We start from the raw sequence: 21,857 nt of genomic DNA on the forward strand, positions 1-21,857 counted from the left end.
ATTCCAGAAAATTATGTCATGGCTTTAGAATATTCTGATAGGCTAATTGACATAATTTGAGTCAATTGGAGGTGTACCTGTGGATGTATTTCAAGGCCTACCTTCATACTCAGTGCCTCTTTGCTTGACATCAGGGGAAAATCAAAATAAATCAGCCAAGACCTCAGAAAAAAAATTGTAGACCTCCACAAGTCTGGTTCATCCTTGGGAGCAATTTCCAAATGCCTGAAGGTACCACGTTCATCTGTAGAAACGATAGTACACAAGTATAAACACCATGGGACCACGCAGCCGTCATACCGCTCAGGAAGGAGACTCGTTCTGTCTCCTAGAGATGAATGTACTTTGGAGCTAAAAGTGCAAATCAATCCCAGAACAACAGCAAAGGACCTTGTGACGATGCTGGAGCAAACAGGTACAAAAGTATCTATATCCACAGTAAAACGAGTCCTATATCAACATAACCTGAAAGGCCGCTCAGCAAGGAAGAAGCCACTGCTCCAAAACTGCCATAAAAAAGCCAGACCACGGTTTGCAACTGCACATGGGGACAACGATTGTACTTTTTGGAGAAATGTACTCTGGTCTGATGAATCAAAAATAGAACTGTTTGTCCATAATGACCATCATTATGTTTGGAGGAAAAAGGGGGAGGCTTGCAAGCCGAAGAACCCCATCTCAAACGTGAAGCACAGGGGTGGCAGCATCATGTTGTGGGGGTGCTTTGCTGCAGGAGGGGCTGGTGCACTTCACAAAATAGATGGCATCATGAGGAGGGAAATTATGTGAAGCAACTTCCAAATAAACAATGACTCCAAACATACTTCCAAAGTTGTGGCAAAATGGCTTAAGGACAACTAAGTCAAGGTATTGGAGTGGCCATCACAAAGCCCTGACCTCAATTACCATAGAAAATGTGTGGGCAGAACTGAAAAAGCGTGTGTGAGCAAGGAGGCCTTCAAACCTGACTCAGTTACACCAGCTCTGTCAGGAGGAATGGGCCAAAGTTCACCCTACTTATTCGGGGAAGCTTGTGGAAGGCTACCCAAAACGATTGACCAAAGTTAAACAATTTGAAGGCAATGCTACCAAATACTAATTGAGTGTATATAAACTTCTGAACCACTGGGAATGTGATGAAAGATATAAAAGCTGAAAAACATAATTCTCTCTACTATTATTCTGAGATTTCACATTCTTAAAATAAAGCGGTGATCTTAACTGACCTAAAATAGAGAATTCTTACTAGGATTAAATGTCAGGAATTGTGGAAAAACTGAGTTTAAATGTATTTGGCTAAGGTGTATGTAATCTTCCGACTTCAACTGTACATATGAAATCCACCATCATGTCCTCTCTCTCCTACTATCGCCTGGAGCCAGCTTGTTACCCTTAGGATATCCCCCTACCCCAGTGTGGTAGACTGTGCTCTGATCACAGAGTAATGTTGGGGTTCTAGAAGGAAATCCCACAGATCTGTCTGATACAACATTCTGAATGATCACAGAACAGTCATAAAACATACTGTCACAGACTGTTTTTGATACTGCTGCTTAGCTATCCATGTTCTGACAGACACACACACAGACACACGCAGACACGCACACAGACACACGCAGACACACACACGCACACACACACACACACACACACACACACACACACACACACACACACACACACACACACACACACACACACACACACACACACACACACACACACACACACACACACACACACACACACACACACACACACACACACACACACACACACACACACACACACACACACATCTATATATTCGTCTTCATGCCAGTCTGCCAGTCTGAGTAGTGGCTGTTCTGTGTTATTGAGGCGCCCTCCTGTGGCACAATATGACACTGCATTTATTTTCTTTCAGCTTAACTCTCTCTCTCGCACACACACATGGACGCACACACACGGACGCACACACATGGACACACACACACACATGCTGAATTCTCTAGTAAGGATTTGTCCGACTCAACCAGCCAGAACACTTCCAATACAACTGCGCCATTGAAATGGTCCAGTGTTTGTATAACGTGTATCTGGATGACATGAACATTGAAATGGTCCAGTGTTTGTATAACGTGTATCTGGATGACATGAACATTGAAATGGTCCAGTGTTTGTATAACGTGTATCTGGATGACATGAACATTGAAATGGTCCAGTGTTTGTATAACGTGTATCTGGATGACACGAACAACAATAACGGCTCAGTTTGTTGTGATGTTGATATAATAAAGGAGTCATTCATAATGATATGTCAGGTAATAACATTCAGTATGAATACCTGGTGATGAATTGGGATATCATACCATCTGAACGGCACAGTGTGGGTGTGTCAGTGTGTGTAAAACTAGTGCCGTCCTGCGTGGTGTGTGTCTGCTTACAGGGCTGAGGAGAGGAGAGGAGGCGAGATGACAGTGCCCTGATGCTCTGTCCTTCCTGCTGGATGCTAGAGGCCATTTTGTTCCTGATCTCACAGAGAGAGAGACAGGTCTCGGCCAATGACAGCTCAGGTCTGGCTAGGATCGGGCCAATGACAGCTCAGCTTGGCAGAAAACACCGAAACACTCAGTCTGGGTGGGAGGGATAGAGTGAGTGTCGTTTCTCTCTCTCTCTGCCTACTGGCTGCCTGCTCCTTCTCTCCCTCTATCTGCTCCCTCTCTCCCCTATCACCTCTCTTTCCTCCCACTTTCTCTCTCCCTTCCCTCTCTGCCAACCTCCCTCCCTCTCTCTCCCCCATCCCTCTCCTCCCTTCTCTCTTGTTGTGCAACCCTCCCTCTTAAAAGAACAGGCTGAGAGAGGCTTTGTGAGGTTGCTGTTGTGCAACCCCCTCTCTCTGTCTCTCTCCCTATCTACCTCTCTCGCTCTCGCTCTCTACGCCTCTCTCTCTCTACACCTCTCTCTCTCTGCTCTCTCTCTCTCTACGCCTCTCTCTCTCTCTGCTCTCTCTCTACGCCTCTCTCTACGCCTCTCTCTCTCTACACCTCTTTCTCTCTGTTCTCTCTCTCTACGCCTCTCTCTCTCTCTGCTCTCTCTCTCTGCTCTCTCTCTCTACGCCTCTCTCTCTGCTCTCTCTCTCTACACCTCTCTCTCTCTACACCTCTCTCTCTCTGCTCTCTCTCTCTGCTCTCTCTCTCTCTCTCTGCTCTCTCTCTCTCTCTCTGCTCTCTCTCTCTCTGCTCTCTCTCTCTCTACGCCTCTCTCTCTCTCTGCTCTCTCTCTCTCTCTGCTCTCTGTTTCTGCTTTAACTCATTTTTCCTGCTAATCAAGAACGTACCATGTGACTTTCTGCATGAGAGGGCACAGTCCTCCCGTCCTCCCTTACTCGCTCTATCCCTCCCTCATTCCCTTCCTCCCTTCGCGCTGTGCACCCAGCGTGTGCCAGCAATAAGTGGAGTCAGAGAGGAGGGTGGGAGAAAGGACAGAGAGAGATATGGTTCGGAAGAACAGGCAGAAGGAGAGAGAACGAGGGAATAAGAGAGAGGCCAGAATGATTAGATAGGTAGAAAGAGAGAGAGTATAGTATATTACTGAGGAGGTGCTAGATAGAGAGAGAGTATAGTATATTACTGAGGAGGTGCTAGGTAGAGAGAGAGTATAGTATATTACTGAGGAGGTGCTAGGTAGAGAGAGAGTATAGTATATTACTGAGGAGGTGCTAGGTAGAGAGAGAGTATAGTATATTACTGAGGAGGTGCTAGGTAGAGAGAGTATAGTATATTACTGAGGAGGTGCTAGGTAGAGAGGGAGTAGAGTATATTACTGAGGAGGTGCTAGGTAGAGAGAGAGTAGAGTATATTACTGAGGAGGTGCTAGGTAGAGAGAGAGAGTAGAGTATATTACTGAGGAGGTGCTAGGTAGAGAGGGAGAGAGTAGAGTATATTACTGAGGAGGTGCTAGGTAGAGAGAGAGAGAGTAGAGTATATTACTGAGGAGGTGCTAGGTAGAGAGAGAGAGAGTAGAGTATATTACTGAGGAGGTGCTAGGTAGAGAGAGTATAGTATATTACTGAGGAGGTGCTAGGTAGAGAGAGAGTATAGTATATTACTGAGGAGGTGCTAGGTAGAGAGAGAGTATAGTATATTACTGAGGAGGTGTTAGGTAGAGAGAGAGTATAGTATATTACTGAGGAGGTGCTAGGTAGAAAGATGGAGAGTATAGTATATTACTGAGGAGGTGCTAGGTAGAGAGAGAGTATAGTATATTACTGAGGAGGTGCTAGGTAGAAAGATGGAGAGTATAGTATATTACTGAGGAGGTGCTAGGTAGAGAGAGAGTATAGTATATTACTGAGGAGGTTCTAGGTAGAGAGAGTATAGTATATTACTGAGGAGGTGCTAGGTAGAGAGAGAGTATAGTATATTACTGAGGAGGTGCTAGGTAGAGAGAGAGTATAGTATATTACTGAGGAGGTGCTAGGTAGAGAGAGAGTATAGTATATTACTGAGGAGGAGCTAGGTAGAGAGAGAGTATAGTATATTACTGAGGAGGTGCTAGGTAGAGAGAGAGTATAGTATATTACTGAGGAGGTGCTAGGTAGAGAGAGAGTATAGTATATTACTGGGGAGGTGCTAGGTAGAGAGAGTATAGTATATTACTGAGGAGGTGCTAGGTAGAGAGAGAGAGTATAGTATATTACTGAGGAGGTGCTAGGTAGAGAGAGAGTATAGTATATTACTGAGGAGGTGCTAGGTAGAGAGAGAGTATAGTATATTACTGAGGAGGTGCTAGGTAGAGAGAGAGAGTATAGTATATTACTGAGGAGGTGCTAGGTAGAGAGAGAGAGTATAGTATATTACTGAGGAGGTGCTAGGTAGAGAGAGAGTATAGTATATTACTGAGGAGGTGCTAGGTAGAGAGTATAGTATATTAGAGGAGGTGTATAGTATATTACTGAGGAGGTGCTAGGTAGAGAGAGAGTATAGTATATTACTGAGGAGGTGCTAGGTAGAGAGAGAGTATAGTATATTACTGAGGAGGTGCTAGGTAGAGAGAGAGTATAGTATATTACTGAGGAGGTGCTAGGTAGAGAGAGAGTATAGTATATTACTGAGGAGGTGCTAGGTAGAGAGAGAGTATAGTATATTACTGAGGAGGTGCTAGGTAGAGAGAGAGTATAGTATATTACTGAGGAGGTGCTAGGTAGAGAGAGAGTATAGTATATTACTGAGGAGGTGCTAGGTAGAGAGAGAGTATAGTATATTACTGAGGAGGTGCTAGGTAGAGAGAGAGTATAGTATATTACTGAGGAGGTGCTAGGTAGAGAGAGAGTATAGTATATCACTGAGGAGGTGCTAGGTAGAGAGAGTATAGTATATTACTGAGGAGGTGCTAGGTAGAGAGAGAGTATAGTATATTACTGAGGAGGTGCTAGGTAGAGAGAGAGTATAGTATATTACTGAGGAGGTGCTAGGTAGAGAGAGAGTATAGTATATTACTGAGGAGGTGCTAGGTAGAGAGAGAGTATAGTATATTACTGAGGAGGTGCTAGATAGTAAGAGAGTATAGTATATTACTGAGGAGGTGCTAGGTAGAGAGAGAGTATAGTATATTACTGAGGAGGTGCTAGGTAGAGAGAGAGTATAGTATATTACTGAGGAGGTACTAGATAGTAAGAGAGTATAGTATATTACTGAGGAGGTGCTAGATAGTAAGAGAGTATAGTATATTACTGAGGAGGTGCTAGGTAGAGAGAGAGTATAGTATATTACTGAGGAGGTGCTAGGTAGAGAGAGAGTATAGTATATTACTGAGGAGGTGCTAGATAGTAAGAGAGTATAGTATATTACTGAGGAGGTGCTAGATAGTAAGAGAGTATAGTATATTACTGAGGAGGTGCTAGGTAGAGAGAGTATAGTATATTACTGAGGAGGTGCTAGGTAGAGACAGAGTATAGTATATTACTGAGGAGGTGCTAGGTAGAGAGAGAGTATAGTATATTACTGAGGAGGTGCTAGGTAGAGAGAGTATAGTATATTACTGAGGAGGTGCTAGGTAGAGACAGAGTATAGTATATTACTGAGGAGGTGCTAGGTAGAGAGAGAGTATAGTATATTACTGAGGAGGTGCTAGGTAGAGAGAGTATAGTATATTACTGAGGAGGTGCTAGGTAGAAAGAGAGTATAGTATATTACTGAGGAGGTGCTAGGTAGAGAGAGTATAGTATATTACTGAGGAGGTGCTAGGTAGAGAGAGTATAGTATATTACTGAGGAGGTGCTAGGTAGAAAGAGAGTATAGTATATTACTGAGGAGGTGCTAGGTAGAGAGAGTATAGTATATTACTGAGGAGGTGCTAGGTAGAGAGAGTATAGTATATTACTGAGGAGGTGCTAGGTAGAGGGAGAGTATAGTATATTACTGAGGAGGTGCCAGATAGAGAGAGAGACAGAGTATAGTATATTACTGAGGAGGTGCTAGGTAGAGAGAGAGTATAGTATATTACTGAGGAGGTGCTAGGTAGAGAGAGAGACAGAGTATAGTATATTGCTGAGGAGGTGCCAGGTAAAGAGAGAGTATAGTATATTACTGGGGAGGTGCTAGGTAGAGAGAGAGTATAGTATATTGCTGAGGAGGTGCTAGGTAGAGAGAGAGTATAGTATATTACTGAGGAGGTGCCAGATAGAGAGAGAGACAGAGTATAGTATATTACTGAGGAGGTGCTAGGTAGAGAGAGAGTATAGTATATTACTGAGGAGGTGCTAGGTAGAGAGAGAGACAGAGTATAGTATATTGCTGAGGAGGTGCCAGGTAAAGAGAGAGTATAGTATATTACTGAGGAGGTGCTAGGTAGAGAGAGAGTATAGTATATTACTGAGGAGGTGCTAGGTAGAGAGAGAGTAAAGTATATTACTGAGGAGGTGCTAGGTAGAAAGAGAGTAGAGTATATTTCTGAGGAGGTGCTAGCTAGAGAGAGAGTATAGTATATTACTGAGGAGGTGCTAGGTAGAAAGAGAGTAGAGTATATTACTGAGGAGGTGCTAGGTAGAAAGAGAGTAGAGTATATTACTGAGGAGGTGCAAGGTAGAGAGAGAGTATAGTATATTACTGAGGAGGTGCTAGGTAGAGAGAGAGTATAGTATATTACTGAGGAGGTGCTAGGTAGAGAGAGAGTATAGTATATTACTGAGGAGGTGCTAGGTAGAGAGAGAGTATAGTATATTACTGAGGAGGTGCTAGGTAGAGAGAGAGACAGAGTATAGTATATTGCTGAGGAGGTGCCAGGTAAAGAGAGAGTATAGTATATTACTGAGGAGGTGCTAGGTAGAGAGAGAGTATAGTATATTACTGAGGAGGTGCTAGGTAGAGAGAGAGTATAGTATATTGCTGAGGAGGTGCCAGGTAAAGAGAGAGTATAGTATATTACTGAGGAGGTGCTAGGTAGAGAGAGAGTATAGTATATTACTGAGGAGGTGCTAGGTAGAGAGAGAGACAGAGTATAGTATATTGCTGAGGAGGTGCCAGGTAAAGAGAGAGTATAGTATATTACTGAGGAGGTGCTAGGTAGAGAGAGAGTATAGTATATTACTGAGGAGGTGCTAGGTAGAGAGAGAGTATAGTATATTACTGAGGAGGTGCTAGGTAGAAAGAGAGTAGAGTATATTACTGAGGAGGTGCTAGCTAGAGAGAGAGTATAGTATATTACTGAGGAGGTGCTAGGTAGAGAGAGTATAGTATATTACTGAGGAGGTGCTAGGTAGAGAGAGAGAGTATAGTATATTACTGAGGAGGTGCTAGGTAGAGAGAGAGTATAGTATATTACTGAGGAGGTGCTAGGTAGAGAGAGAGAGAGAGTATAGTATATTACTGAGGAGGTGCTAGGTAGAGAGAGAGTATAGTATATTACTGAGGAGGTGCTAGGTAGAAAGAGAGTAGAGTATATTACTAAGGAGGTGCTAGGTAGAGAGAGAGAGTATAGTATATTACTGAGGAGGTGCTAGGTAGAGAGAGAGAGTATAGTATATTACTGAGGAGGTGCTAGGTAGAAAGAGAGTAGAGTATATTACTGAGGAGGTGCTAGGTAGAAAGATGGAGAGTATAGTATATTACTGAGGTGGTGCTAGGCAGAGAGAGAGTATAGTATATTACTGAGGTGGTGCTAGGCAGAGAGAGAGTAAAGTATATTACTGAGGAGGTGCTAGGTAGAAAGATGGAGAGTATAGTATATTACTGAGGTGGTGCTAGGCAGAGAGAGAGTATAGTATATTACTGAGGAGGTGCTAGGTAGAGAGAGAGAGTATAGTATATTACTGAGGTGGTGCTAGGCAGAGAGAGAGTAAAGTATATTACTGAGGAGGTGCTAGGTAGAAAGATGGAGAGTATAGTATATTACTGAGGTGGTGCTAGGTAGAGAGAGAGTATAGTATATTACTGAGGAGGTGCTAGGTAGAGAGAGAGTATAGTATATTACTGAGGAGGTGCTAGGTAGAGAGAGAGTATAGTATATTACTGAGGAGGTGCTAGGTAGAAATATGGAGAGTATAGTATATTACTGAGGTGGTGCTAGGTAGAGAGAGAGTATAGTATATTACTGAGGAGGTGCTAGGTAGAGAGAGAGTATAGTATATTACTGAGGAGGTGCTAGGTAGAGAGAGAGTATAGTATATTACTGAGGAGGTGCTAGGTAGAAAGATGGAGAGTATAGTATATTACTGAGGTGGTGCTAGGTAGAGAGAGAGTATAGTATATTACTGAGGAGGTGCTAGGTAGAGAGAGAGTATAGTATATTACTGAGGAGGTGCTAGGTAGAAAGATGGAGAGTATAGTATATTACTGAGGAGGTGCTAGGTAGAAAGAGAGAGAGTATAGTATATTACTGAGGAGGTGCTAGGTAGAAAGAGAGAGAGTATAGTATATTACTGAGGAGGTGCTAAGTAGAAAGAGAGTATAGTATAGTGCTGAGGAGGTGCCAGGTAGAAAGAGAGTATTGTATAGTGTTTTACTGAGGAGGTGCTAGATAGATAGAGAGTATAGTATATTACAGAGGAGGTGCTAGGTAGAGAGAGAGAGAGTATAGTACATTACTGAGGAGGTGCCAGGTAGAGAGAGAGAGAATAGTATATTGCTGAGGAGGTGCTAGGTAGAGAGAGAGAGTATAGTATATTACTGAGGAGGTGCTAGGTAGAAAGAGAGTAGAGTATATTACTAAGGAGGTGCTAGGTAGAGAGAGAGAGTATAGTATATTACTGAGGAGGTGCTAGGTAGAGAGAGTATAGTATATTACTGAGGAGGTGCTAGGTAGAATGAGAGTAGAGTATATTACTGAGGAGGTGCTAGGTAGAAAGATGGAGAGTATAGTATATTACTGAGGTGGTGCTAGGCAGAGAGAGAGTAAAGTATATTACTGAGGAGGTGCTAGGTAGAAAGATGGAGAGTATAGTATATTACTGAGGTGGTGCTAGGTAGAGAGAGAGTATAGTATATTACTGAGGAGGTGCTAGGTAGAGAGAGAGTATAGTATATTACTGAGGAGGTGCTAGGTAGAGAGAGAGTATAGTATATTACTGAGGAGGTGCTAGGTAGAAAGAGAGTAGAGTATATTACTAAGGAGGTGCTAGGTAGAGAGAGAGAGTATAGTATATTACTGATGAGGTGCTAGGTAGAGAGAGTATAGTATATTACTGAGGAGGTGCTAGGTAGAATGAGAGTAGAGTATATTACTGAGGAGGTGCTAGGTAGAAAGATGGAGAGTATAGTATATTACTGAGGTGGTGCTAGGCAGAGAGAGAGTAAAGTATATTACTGAGGAGGTGCTAGGTAGAAAGATGGAGAGTATAGTATATTACTGAGGTGGTGCTAGGCAGAGAGAGAGTATAGTATATTACTGAGGAGGTGCTAGGTAGAGAGAGAGAGTATAGTATATTACTGAGGTGGTGCTAGGCAGAGAGAGAGTAAAGTATATTACTGAGGAGGTGCTAGGTAGAAAGATGGAGAGTATAGTATATTACTGAGGTGGTGCTAGGTAGAGAGAGAGTATAGTATATTACTGAGGAGGTGCTAGGTAGAGAGAGAGTATAGTATATTACTAAGGAGGTGCTAGGTAGAGAGAGAGAGTATAGTATATTACTGAGGAGGTGCTAGGTAGAGAGAGAGAGTATAGTATATTACTGAGGAGGTGCTAGGTAGAAAGAGAGTAGAGTATATTACTGAGGAGGTGCTAGGTAGAAAGAGAGTATAGTATATTACTGAGGAGGTGCTAGGTAGAAAGATGGAGAGTATAGTATATTACCGCGGAGGTGCTAGGTAGAGAGAGAGTATAGTATATTGCTGAGGAGGTGCTAGGTAGAGAGAGAGAGTATAGTATATTACTGAGGAGGTGCTAGGTTCAATTTTTAAAGCAATGTCTCAACATCTTCTACCCTCTAATTCTGACACACACACACACACACACACACACACACACACACACACACACACACACACACACACACACACACACACACACACACACACACACACACACACACACACACACACACACACACACACACACACACACACACACACACACACACACTGTTCGTTGACTCACTCCCCAATGTTTATGTCATACACATGTTCAGGCATATGCTGTACACACACCCATGTGCACACACACACACAGAGAGACACACAAGCACACACACACTCAGACCACACAAGAGGGGGAGGTTTATTGTGTTGAACATGGCGCTGGAATGTAAACAACTGTGTCTTCCCAGTGAGAGAAAGTGAGAGAGATATTTTCCCTTTTGTATTTTAGCTAGTTGCACATCGTTATAACACGGTATGTAGCCATTCTATGACATTTGAAATGTCTGTAATTGTGAGTTTAAGGTTTCCTTATAATTTTTTATTGTTTATTGCACTTTTGTCTATTATCTATTTCACTTGCTTTGGTGATGTAAGCATATGTTTTCCATGCCAATAAAGCCATTTGAAGAGAGAGAAGAAAGAGAGAGTAAGAGATAGAAGGAAGAGAAGAGGTACAGAGAGGGAGAAGTGTAGATAGAAGGAAGAGAAGAGGTACAGGGAGGGAGAAGTGTAGATAGAAGGAAGAGAAGCGGTACAGGGAGGGAGAAGTGTAGATAGAAGGAAGAGAAGCGGTACAGGAGGGAGAAGTGTAGATAGAAGGAAGAGAAGAGGTACAGGGAGGGAGAAGTGTAGATAGAAGGAAGAGAAGCGGTACAGGGAGGGAGAAGTGTAGATAGAAGGAAGAGAAGAGGTACAGGGAGGGAGAAGTGTAGATAGAAGGAAGAGAAGAGGTACAGGGAGGGAGAAGTGTAGATAGAAGGAAGAGAAGAGGTACAGGGAGGGAGAAGTGTAGATAGAAGGAAGAGAAGAGGTACAGGCAGGGAGAAGTGTAGATAGAAGGAAGAGAAGAGGTACAGGGAAGAGAAGTGTAGATATAAGGAAGAGAGGGTACAGGGAGGGAGAAGTATAGATAGAAGGAAGAGAAGAGGTACAGGGAGGGAGAAGTGTAGATAGAAGGAAAGAAGAGGTACAGGGAGGGAGAAGTGTAGATAGAAGGAAGAGAAGAGGTACAGGGAGGGAGAAGTGTAGATAGAAGGAAGAGAAGAGGTACAGGGAGGGAGAAGTGTAGATAGAAGGAAGAGAAGAGGTACAGGGAGGGAGAAGTGTAGATAGAAGGAAGAGAAGAGGTACAGGCAGGGAGAAGTGTAGATAGAAGGAAGAGAAGAGGTACAGGGAGGGAGAAGTGTAGATAGAAGGAAGAGAAGAGGTACAGGAGGGAGAAGTGTAGATAGAAGGAAGAGAAGAGGTACAGGGAGGGAGAAGTGTAGATAGAAGGAAGAGAAGAGGTACAGGCAGGGAGAAGTGTAGATAGAAGGAAGAGAAGAGGTACAGGGAGGGAGAAGTGTAGATATAAGGAAGAGAAGGTACAGGGAGGGAGAAGTATAGATAGAAGGAAGAGAAGAGGTACAGGGAGGGAAGTGTGTAGATAGAAGGAAGAGAAGAGGTACAGGGAGGGAGAAGTGTAGATAGAAGGAAGAGAAGAGGTACAGGGAGGGAGAAGTGTAGATAGAAGGAAGAGAAGAGGTACAGGGAGGGAGAAGTGTAGATAGAAGGAAGAGAAGAGGTACAGGGAGGGAGAAGTGTAGATAGAAGGAAGAGAAGAGGTACAGGGAGGGAGAAGTGTAGATAGAAGGAAGAGAAGAGGTACAGGGAGGGAGAAGTGTAGATAGAAGGAAGAGAAGAGGTACAGGGAGGGAGAAGTGTAGATAGAAGGAAGAGAAGAGGTACAGGGAGGGAGAAGTGTAGATAGAAGGAAGAGAAGAGGTACAGGGAGGGAGAAGTGTAGATAGAAGGAAGAGAAGAGGTACAGGGAGGGAGAAGTGTAGATAGAAGGAAGAGAAGAGGTACAGGGAGGGAGAAGTGTAGATAGAAGGAAGAGAAGAGGTACAGGGATGGAGAAGTGTAGATCTTGTTGTGATCTTGAAGTTCTCTGTAGTTAGACTCTAGAGGGCTCTGGCTAGAGAAACCAACTGTAGAAGTTATCTGTAGTTAGACTCTAGAGGGCTCTGGCTAGAGAAACCAACTGTAGAAGTTCTCTGTAGTTAGACTCTAGAGGGCTCTGGCTAGAGAAACCAACTGTAGAAGTTCTCTGTAGTTAGACTCTAGAGGGCTCTGGCTAGAGAAACCAACTGTAGAAGTTCTCTGTAGTTAGACTCTAGAGGGCTCTGGCTAGAGAAACCAACTGTAGAAGTTCTCTGTAGTTAGACTCTAGAGGGCTCTGGCTAGAGAAACCAACTGTAGAAGTTCTCTGTAGTTAGACTCTAGAGGGCTCTGGCTAGAGAAACCAACTGTAGAAGTTCTCTGTAGTTAGTCTCTAGAGGGCTCTGGCTAGAGAAACCAACTGTAGAAGTTCTCTGTAGTTAGACTCTAGAGGGCTCTGGCTAGAGAAACCAACTTTAGTTGCAGTCTCAATGCTTCCCTCTTGAAACTATTAACAAATATTCTGTTTGTGGGGTTTATGTTGTTGTTGTGGGGAAAGTAGGTCCTTATATCTGGTTGCTTGGTGTAGGGATACTGCACTGGTGTATGGATACTGTAGTTATGTGACAGTTAGCCTAAATACTGTAACTATTGCCAGCCCCATGCCTTTAGGCTCTCTCTCTCTCTCTCTCTCTCTCTCTCTCTCTCTCTCTCTCTCTCTCTCTCTCTCTCTCTCTCTCTCTCTCTCTCAGTTCAATTCAATGGGCTGTATTGTCATGGAAACATGTTTACATTGCCAAAGTATGTAAAATAGACACTTAACTAAAGTGAAAAATTAACAGTAAACATTACAGTCACAGAAGTTTCAAAGTAATAGCGACATTTCAAATATCATATTATATTCTCTCTGTCTAAATTCACCACAAAAAATAGAATAGTGAAAGAAAGAAAGGAAATAAAAGAGAACAATACTAGTGTGGAACAAACACAGTTGTGTCACTCCTCTCCTGGCTGCCTCCCAAGTGGCACCCTATTCCCTATAAACTACTATGTTTGACCAGAAGCCTGTGTACTGTAGTACACTACAAAGGGAATAGGGGTGTCATTTGGGAAACAAACCTTGTCTTTAGGAAATTTCCATGACTGCGTTCATTGAGTATGTTATCTGACCGCAAGACTCTCCAGATTTTAAACAAACGTTCCCGCCTCATTCCCCTGAACTACACACACACATACATGTTCCTGCCTCTCTAGAACCACACATACATGTTCCTGCCTCTCTAGAACCACACATACATGTTCCTGCCTCTCTAGAACCACACATACATGTTCCTGCCTCTCTAGAACCACACATACATGTTCCTGCCTCTCTAGAACCACACATACATGTTCCTGCCTCTCTAGAACCACACATACATGTTCCTGCCTCTCTAGAACCACACATACATGTTCCTGCCTCTCTAGAACCACACATACATGTTCCTGCCTCTCTAGAACCACACATACATGTTCCTGCCTCTCTAGAACCACACATACATGTTCCTGCCTCTCTAGAACCACACATACATGTTCCTGCCTCTCTAGAACCACACATACATGTTCCTGCTTCTCTAGAACCACACATACATGTTCCTGCCTCTCTAGAACCACACATACATGTTCCTGCCTCTCTAGAACCACACATACATGTTCCTGCCTCTCTAGAACCACACATACATGTTCCTGCCTCTCTAGAACCACACATACATGTTCCTGCCTCTCTAGAACCACACATACATGTTCCTGCCTCTCTAGAACCACACATACATGTTCCTGCCTCTCTAGAACCACACATACATGTTCCTGCCTCTCTAGAACCACACATACATGTTCCTGCCTCTCTAGAACCACACATACATGTTCCTGCCTCTCTAGAACCACACACACATGTTCCTGCCTCTCTAGAACCACACACACACACACACACACACACACACACACACACACACACACACACACACACACACACACACACACACACACACACACACACACACACACACACACACACACACACACATTCCTGCCTCTCTAGAACACACACACACACACACACACACACACACACACACACACACACACACACACACACACACACACACACACACACACACACACACACACACACACACACACACACACACACACACACACACACACACATGTTCCTGCCTCTCTAGAACCACACACACATGTTCCTGCCTCTCTAGAACCACACACACGTGTTCCTGCCTCTCTAGAACCACACACACACATTTACCTGCCTCTATAGAACGACAAACACACACACACTCGCACGCCTCCCTTGAACAGGCTCGTTTAACGGCTGAGGTGGCAGCGTATGCCTTCGTGCCACGGGGCACTGCCTCTACGAGATTGGAAACACACACACCGATTGAAGTCACACATGAGAACACACACACATATGCAAACACACACACACACACGTCAGCTGGCGTATATGTGAGTGTTTGCCCTTCCTGATAGCAGTCTTTTAGTTCTGTCTCTCTCTTCCCTCTCTCTTCTCTCTCTCTCTCCCTATAAAAAGAGTCTGTCCTAGTGGTGGTTATTGCCTCTCTGGTCCCTTTTCCCTATGTCTTCACCCCACCCCTCATGTTGACACACACCAGCGAGTGCGCATGCGTGCACACACACACACACACACACACACACACACACACACACACACACACACACACACACACACACACACACACACACACACACACACACACACACACACACACACACACACACACACACACACACACACACACACACACCTAAGTCTTCATCTAAGTCACAACAATAGACAAACACAGTCTGCTAAAACTATTAACACACAAACAACTACACGTTTTCATGTCTTTATTGAACACACCGTGTAAATATTCACAGTGCAGGGTGGGAAAAGTATGTGACCCTTGGATTTAATAACTGGTTGACCCTCCTTTGGCAGCAATAACCTCAACCAAACGTTTTCTGTAGTTGTGGATCAGACTTGCACAACGGTCAGGGTGAATGTTGGACCATTCCTCTTCCTCTGAACTGTTTCAGTTCAGCAATATTCTTGGGATGTCTGGTGTGAACCGGTCTGTTGAGGTCATGCGACAGCATCTCAGATGGGTTGAGGTCAGGACTGACTGGGCCACTCCAGAAGGTGTATTTTCTTCTGCTGAAGCCATTCTGCTGTTGATTTACTTCTGTCTTTTGGGTCGTTGTCCTGTTGCATCACCCAACTTCTGTTGAGCTTCAATTGGTGGACAGATAGCCTCCTGCAAAATGTCTTGATAAACTTGGGAGCTGGCCTCCCGGGTGGCGCAGTGGTTAAGGGCGCTGTACTGCAGCGCCAGCTGTGCCATCAGAGACTCTGGGTTCGCGCCCAGGCTCTGTCGTAACCGGCCGCGACCGGGAGGTCCATGGGGCGACGCACAATTGGCCTAGCGTCGTCTGGGTTAGGGAGGGTTTGGCCAGTAGGGATATCCTTGTCTCATCGCGCATCAGCACAGTGCGCGCTAACCAAGGTTGCCAGGTGCGCGGTGTTTCCTCCGACACATTGGTGCAGCTGGCTTCCGGGTTGAATGCGCACTGTGTTAAGAAGCAGTTGGGTTGTGTATTGGAGGACGCATAACTTTCAACCTTCGTCTCTCCCGAGTCGTACGGGAGTTGTAGCGATGAGACAAGATAGTAGCTACTACAACAATTGGACACCACGAAAAAGGGGTAAAAATGCAGCAATGCTGACCGAACCCATGATGCTCCCTCCACCAGACTTTACAGTTGGGATGAGGTTTTCATGTTGCTGTGCCTTTTTTTCTCCACACATAGTGTTGTGTGTTCTTTCCAAACAACACAACGTTAGTTTCATCTGTCCACAAATTTCTTTTGCCAGTAGCACTGTGGAACATCCAGGTGCTCTTTTGCGAAATTCAGAAGTGTATCGATGTTTTTTTGGACAGCAGTGGCTTCTTCCGTGGTGTCCTCCCATGAACATCATTCTTGATTAGTGTTTTACGTATCGTTGACTCGTCAACAGAGATGTTAGCATGTTACAGAGATTTCTGTGAGTCTTTAGCTGACTCTAGGATTCTTCTTAACCTCATTGATTAGTGTTTTAGACTCGTCAACAGAGATGTTTGCATGTTACAGAGATTCATGTGAGTCTTTAGCTGACTCTAGGATTCTTCTTAACCTCATTGATTAGTGTTTTACGTATCGTAGACTCGTCAACAGAGATGTTAGCATGTTACAGAGATTCATGTGAGTCTTTAGCTGACTCTGGGATTCTTCTTAACCTCATTGAGCATTCTGCGCTGTGCTCTTGCAGTCATCTCTGCAGGACAGCCACTCCTAGGGAGAGTAGCAACAGTGCTGAACTTTCTCCACTTCTAGACAATGTGTCTCAGCGTGGACTGACTTTTAAAGATACCTTTGCAACCCTTTCCAGCTTCATGCAAGGTAACCATTCTTCATCTGAGGTCTTCTGAGATCTCTTGAGTTTGAGGCATGGTTCACATCAGGCAATGCTTCTTGTGAATAGCAAACTCTAATTGTGTGAGTGTTTCTTATGGGGCAAGGCAGCTCTAACCAAAATCTAAAATCTGGTCTCATTGATTGGACTCCCGGTTAGTTGACTCCTGACTCCAACTATCGTTTGGAGAAGTCATTAGTCTATAGGGGTTCACATACTTTTCCCAACCTACACTGTGAAGGTTTATATGATGTATTTAATATAGACAAGAAAAATGCAATCATTTGTGTGTTATCAGTTTAAGCACATTGTGCTTGTCTATTGTTGTGACTTGAAGATCAGATAAAATGTTATGTCAAATTTATGCAGAAATCCAGGTAATTCCAAAGGGTTCACGTACTTTTTCTTGCCTCTGTACACACACACACACACACACACACACACACACACACACACACACACACACACACACACACACACACACACACACACACACACACACACACACACACACACACACACACACACACACACACACACACACACACACACACACACACACACACACACACACAGAGATCCATAGACACAGAAATGTAACCTCTCTAAGATCCATAGACAGATGAATGTAACCTCTCTAAGATATTATCCATAGACAGAGGAATGTAACCTCTCTAAGATCCATAGACAGATGAATGTAACCTCTCTAAGATATTATCCATAGACAGAGGAATGTAACCTCTCTCAGATCCATAGACAGAGGAATGTAACCTCTCTCAGATCCATAGACAGAGGAATGTAACCTCTCTCAGATCCATAGACAGATGAATGTAACCTCTCTCAGATCCATAGACAGAGGAATGTAACCTCTCTCAGATCCATAGACAGAGGAATGTAACCTCTCTCAGATCCATAGACAGAGGAATGTAACCTCTATCAGATCCATAGACAGAGCTGTCAGACTGACAATCAAAATAAAATGTCTTAAAATGTTTTAACCATGTTTGGATGTGCGGTCCTTCTGTAGCTCAGTTGGTAGAGCATGGCGCTAAATGGCATATATTATTATTATATATTATGGATGTAACAATCCCAGATTGGCCCTTTAAATTAGGGTAGGGTGAAGGGTAACCTGATCCTAGATCTGTGGTTAGATGTAACAATCCCAGATTGGCCCTTTAAGGTTAGAGTAGGGTGAAGGGTAACCTGATCCTAGATCTGTGGTTAGATGTAACAATCCCAGATTGGCCCTTTAAGGTTAGAGTAGGGTGAAGGGTAACCTGATCCTAGATCTGTGGTTAGATGTAACAATCCCAGATTGGCCCTTTAAGGTTAGAGTAGGGTGAAGGGTAACCTGATCCTAGATCTGTGGTTAGATGTAACAATCCCAGATTGGCCCTTTAAGGTTAGAGTAGGGTGAAGGGTAACCTGATCCTAGATCTGTGGTTAGTGGGCAACTTGTTCTGCTACGTCCAGACAGCCTGGGGGTTGAAGGGTTGACCACACTGGTCACTGTGGCTTTGCTGTGGGAGAGGAGAGGGTCAAATGCAATACAACACACACACACACACACACACACACACACACACTCCTAAAACGTCTTCTACTGTACAGCACAGGGGCTGGCAGACTGAGCTGAAAACATGGAGCACCTGCACACGACATAGAAGGGTTGGGGTCCATTTGAATTGGAGGCAGTCAGTTCAGGAAGGAAAACAAGGCATCTATTTTCAATGACATCAATTCAAATCACTTCCTGAATTGACCGCCGTCCATTCAAATTGACCCCAACCATGAGACAGCTCTGCTACATAGAATGAAGCTACACTATCGACACAAAAGTATGTGCACCCCTTCAAATGAGTGGATTCTGCTGTTTCATCCACACCCGTTGCTGACAGGTGTATAAAATCAAGCACACAGCCATGCAATCTCCATAGACAAACATTTGCAGTAGAATGGCCTTACTGAAGAGCTCAGTGACTTTCAACATGGCACCTATCCAACAAGTCAGTTTGTTAAATTTCTGCCCTGCTAGAGCAGCCCCAGTCAACTGTAAGTGCTGTTATTGTGAAGTGGAAACGTCTAGGAGCAACAACGGCACAGCCGTAAAGTGGTAGGCCACACATGCTCACAAAACGGGACCGCCGAATGCTGAAGGGCGTAGCGCGTAAAGATTGTCTGTCCTCGGCTGCAACACTCACTACTGAGTTCCAAACTGCCTCTGGAAGCAACGTTAGCACAAGAACTGTTCCTCAGGAGCGTCATGAAATGGCAGAGCAGCCGCACACAAGAATAACATCACCGTTCGTAATGCCAAGTGTCGGCTGGAGGGGTGTAAAGCTCGCCGCCATTGGACTCTGGAGCAGTGGAAACGCGTTCTCTGGAGTTATGAATCACACTGCATCATCTGGCAGTCTGACGGATGAATCTGGGTTTGGCGGATGCCAGGAGAACGCTACCTGCCCCAATGCATAGTGCCGACTGTAAAGTTTGGTGGAGGAGGAATAATGGTCTGGGACTGTTTTTTTTGTTTGTGCTTGGCTCCTTAGTTCCAGTGAAGGGACATCGTAACACCACAGCATACAATGACATTCTAGACAATTCTGTGCTTCCAACTTTGTAGCAAGAGTTTGGCATGACAATGCCCCCGTGCACAAAACAAGGTCCATACAGAAATGGTTTGTGGAAGAACTTGACTGGTCTGCATAGAGCCCAGACTTCAACCCCATCGAACACCTTTGGGATGAATTGGACACTGACAGCGAGCCAGAGGCCTAATCACCCAACATCAGTGCCTGAACTCACTAATGCTCTTCTGGCTGAATGGAAGCAAATCCCCTCAGCAATGGTCCAACGTCTAGGGGAAAGACTTCCTAGAAGAGTGGAGGCTGTTACAGCAGCAATGGGGGAACCAACTCCATATTAATGCCCATGATTCTGGAATGAGATGTTGGACGAGCAGGTGTCCACATACTTTAAGGTATGATCTGATGCATGGCTCATGAGCCTTTAGGGTATGATCTGATGCATGGCTCATGAGCCTTTAGGGTATGATCTGATGCATGGCTCATGAGCCTTTAGGGTATGATCTGATCCATGGCTCATGAGCCTTTAGGGTATGATCTGATCCATGGCTCATGACCCTTGCCCTATATAGAAGCTTGCTTTCCTCTGTTGCTTCCACATTTTTTGACAAACAATTGCTACCTAGTTCCTTCACACTGTTACCTAGAACCATAAAGGGATCTCTGACTGTCTTTGTAGGTCAGGAGAACCCGTTTTGGTTCTAGGTAGCACTTTTTTTAAAATAGTCCACCTCCCCAAACTACTCTCACCAGGGGAGATGAGGACATGGAAACCTCCAACCTCTGTTGACCTCTATTCATTTCACCCCAAAAGGGGGGATTTAAAACATCTGGCGTACTGGCAACCTGGAAGGAACTCAATGTCCTCTTCCTCAGAGCTGCTCTTAATTTAGGGCCACAAATAAGAACATAAACAACAACAACATAAAACAACAAACTGGTATAGGGACAGAACAGGCATTACTGGCGCCATGGGAACCAACGACCTCATGCCGATGTCACCAGCTGAGCAGAGCAGCAGAATAGAACTGCAGTCATCAATAAAATAGAAAACTAAACTGTATTCTCTCTCTCTCTCTCTCTCTCTCTCTCTCTCTCTCTCTCTCTCTCTCTCTCTCTCTCTCTCTCTCTCTCTCTCTCTCTCTCACTCCTCTCTCTCTCTCTCTCTCCTCTCCTTCTCTTTCCGCCTCTCTCTCCCTCTCTACCTCTCTCCTCTCTCTCCTCCTCCTTCTCTCTCCTCTCTCTCTTCTCTCCCTCTCCTCTCTCTCTCTCTCTCTCCTCTCTCTCTCTCTCTCTCTCCCTCTCTACCTCTCTCCTCTCTCTCTCTCCTCTCCTCTCTCTCTCCTCCTCTCTCTCTCTCTCTCCTTCTCCTCTCTCTCCTCTCTCTCTCTCTCTCTCCTCCTCTCTCTCTCCTATCTCTCTCTCCTCTCTCTCTCTCTCTCCTCTCCCTCTCTCTCTCCTCTCTCCTCCTCTTTCTCCTCTCCTCTCCTCTCCTCTCTCTCTCTCTTTTCTCTCAACAATAACATTACCCTTCATATAGACTGAAATATTCAGAGTAGCTAGAACAAGGAAGTGAATCATTCTATAAACCTGCTTATGTCTTTTCTGTTGTATCTTTCTTGTCCCAGGACACAATCGCCACGGCAGCCATAGTAGGGTCTGTTTCCCATGAGGCATTGCAAGCATTCAGGGCCCTGGGCACTTTCTCTCTCTCGCTCTCTCTCTCTCCTTGACAACGACCCAAACGTCCACAGCTACCACCACTACCAGCAGCAACCAAGGCCCCTATCGCTACGGGCGACAGACACACAGACACACACACACACACACACACACACACAGACATAACGGATGGTTGCCACGGTTGTTACTCACCGGGACACGCGCAGCCGCCTACCGACATCTTCTCACATGTCTGACCTCGCTCTGAACGGAACGGTGCGGAGGATCCCTCCTTTTCCTCTCCTCCTCCTCCTCCTCCTCTTTATTGTGCTCCTCAGCTTTTCGTCTCCTCTCTGTTGCTGTCCTCTGTTTTCTATTCCTTTTCGTCTCCTCTCTGTTGCTGTCCTCTGTTTTCTATTCCTTTTCTTCTCCTCTCTGATCCTGTCTCCTCTCACCAGTCACTGCTGCTACTGCTCCTGACTCTCACATGAGCGTCTGTTTTCCTGAGGTCCACACACACGTACACACACACACACCAGGGACAGGGACGGGGGAGGAAGGGAGAGAGAGAAGGAGAGAGGGGGAGTAGAGCGTAGAGAGAGCGAGAGAGGGGGAGTAGAGCGT

The 21,857-nt window shown here is 44.6% G+C and overlaps 1 protein-coding gene across 2 annotated transcripts in view; it reads right to left on the bottom strand.

Moving 5' to 3' along the window:
* The window catches only part of LOC124023572 (LIM domain-binding protein 1), a 57,972-nt gene extending 36,115 nt beyond the window's left edge, over positions 1-21,857 (bottom strand). The window contains exon 1 of one of the 2 annotated variants that reach the window (XM_046337949.1): positions 21,447-21,857. In XM_046337949.1, the coding sequence (XP_046193905.1) occupies positions 21,447-21,474 (28 nt within the window). In that variant the 5' untranslated portion in view covers positions 21,475-21,857. The remainder of the gene's footprint in view (positions 1-21,446) is intronic. The other variant, XM_046337951.1, reaches the window with a different exon arrangement.

This window comes from Oncorhynchus gorbuscha, unplaced genomic scaffold (assembly GCF_021184085.1).
Source record: "Oncorhynchus gorbuscha isolate QuinsamMale2020 ecotype Even-year unplaced genomic scaffold, OgorEven_v1.0 Un_scaffold_1637, whole genome shotgun sequence".
NCBI lineage: Eukaryota > Metazoa > Chordata > Actinopteri > Salmoniformes > Salmonidae > Oncorhynchus > Oncorhynchus gorbuscha.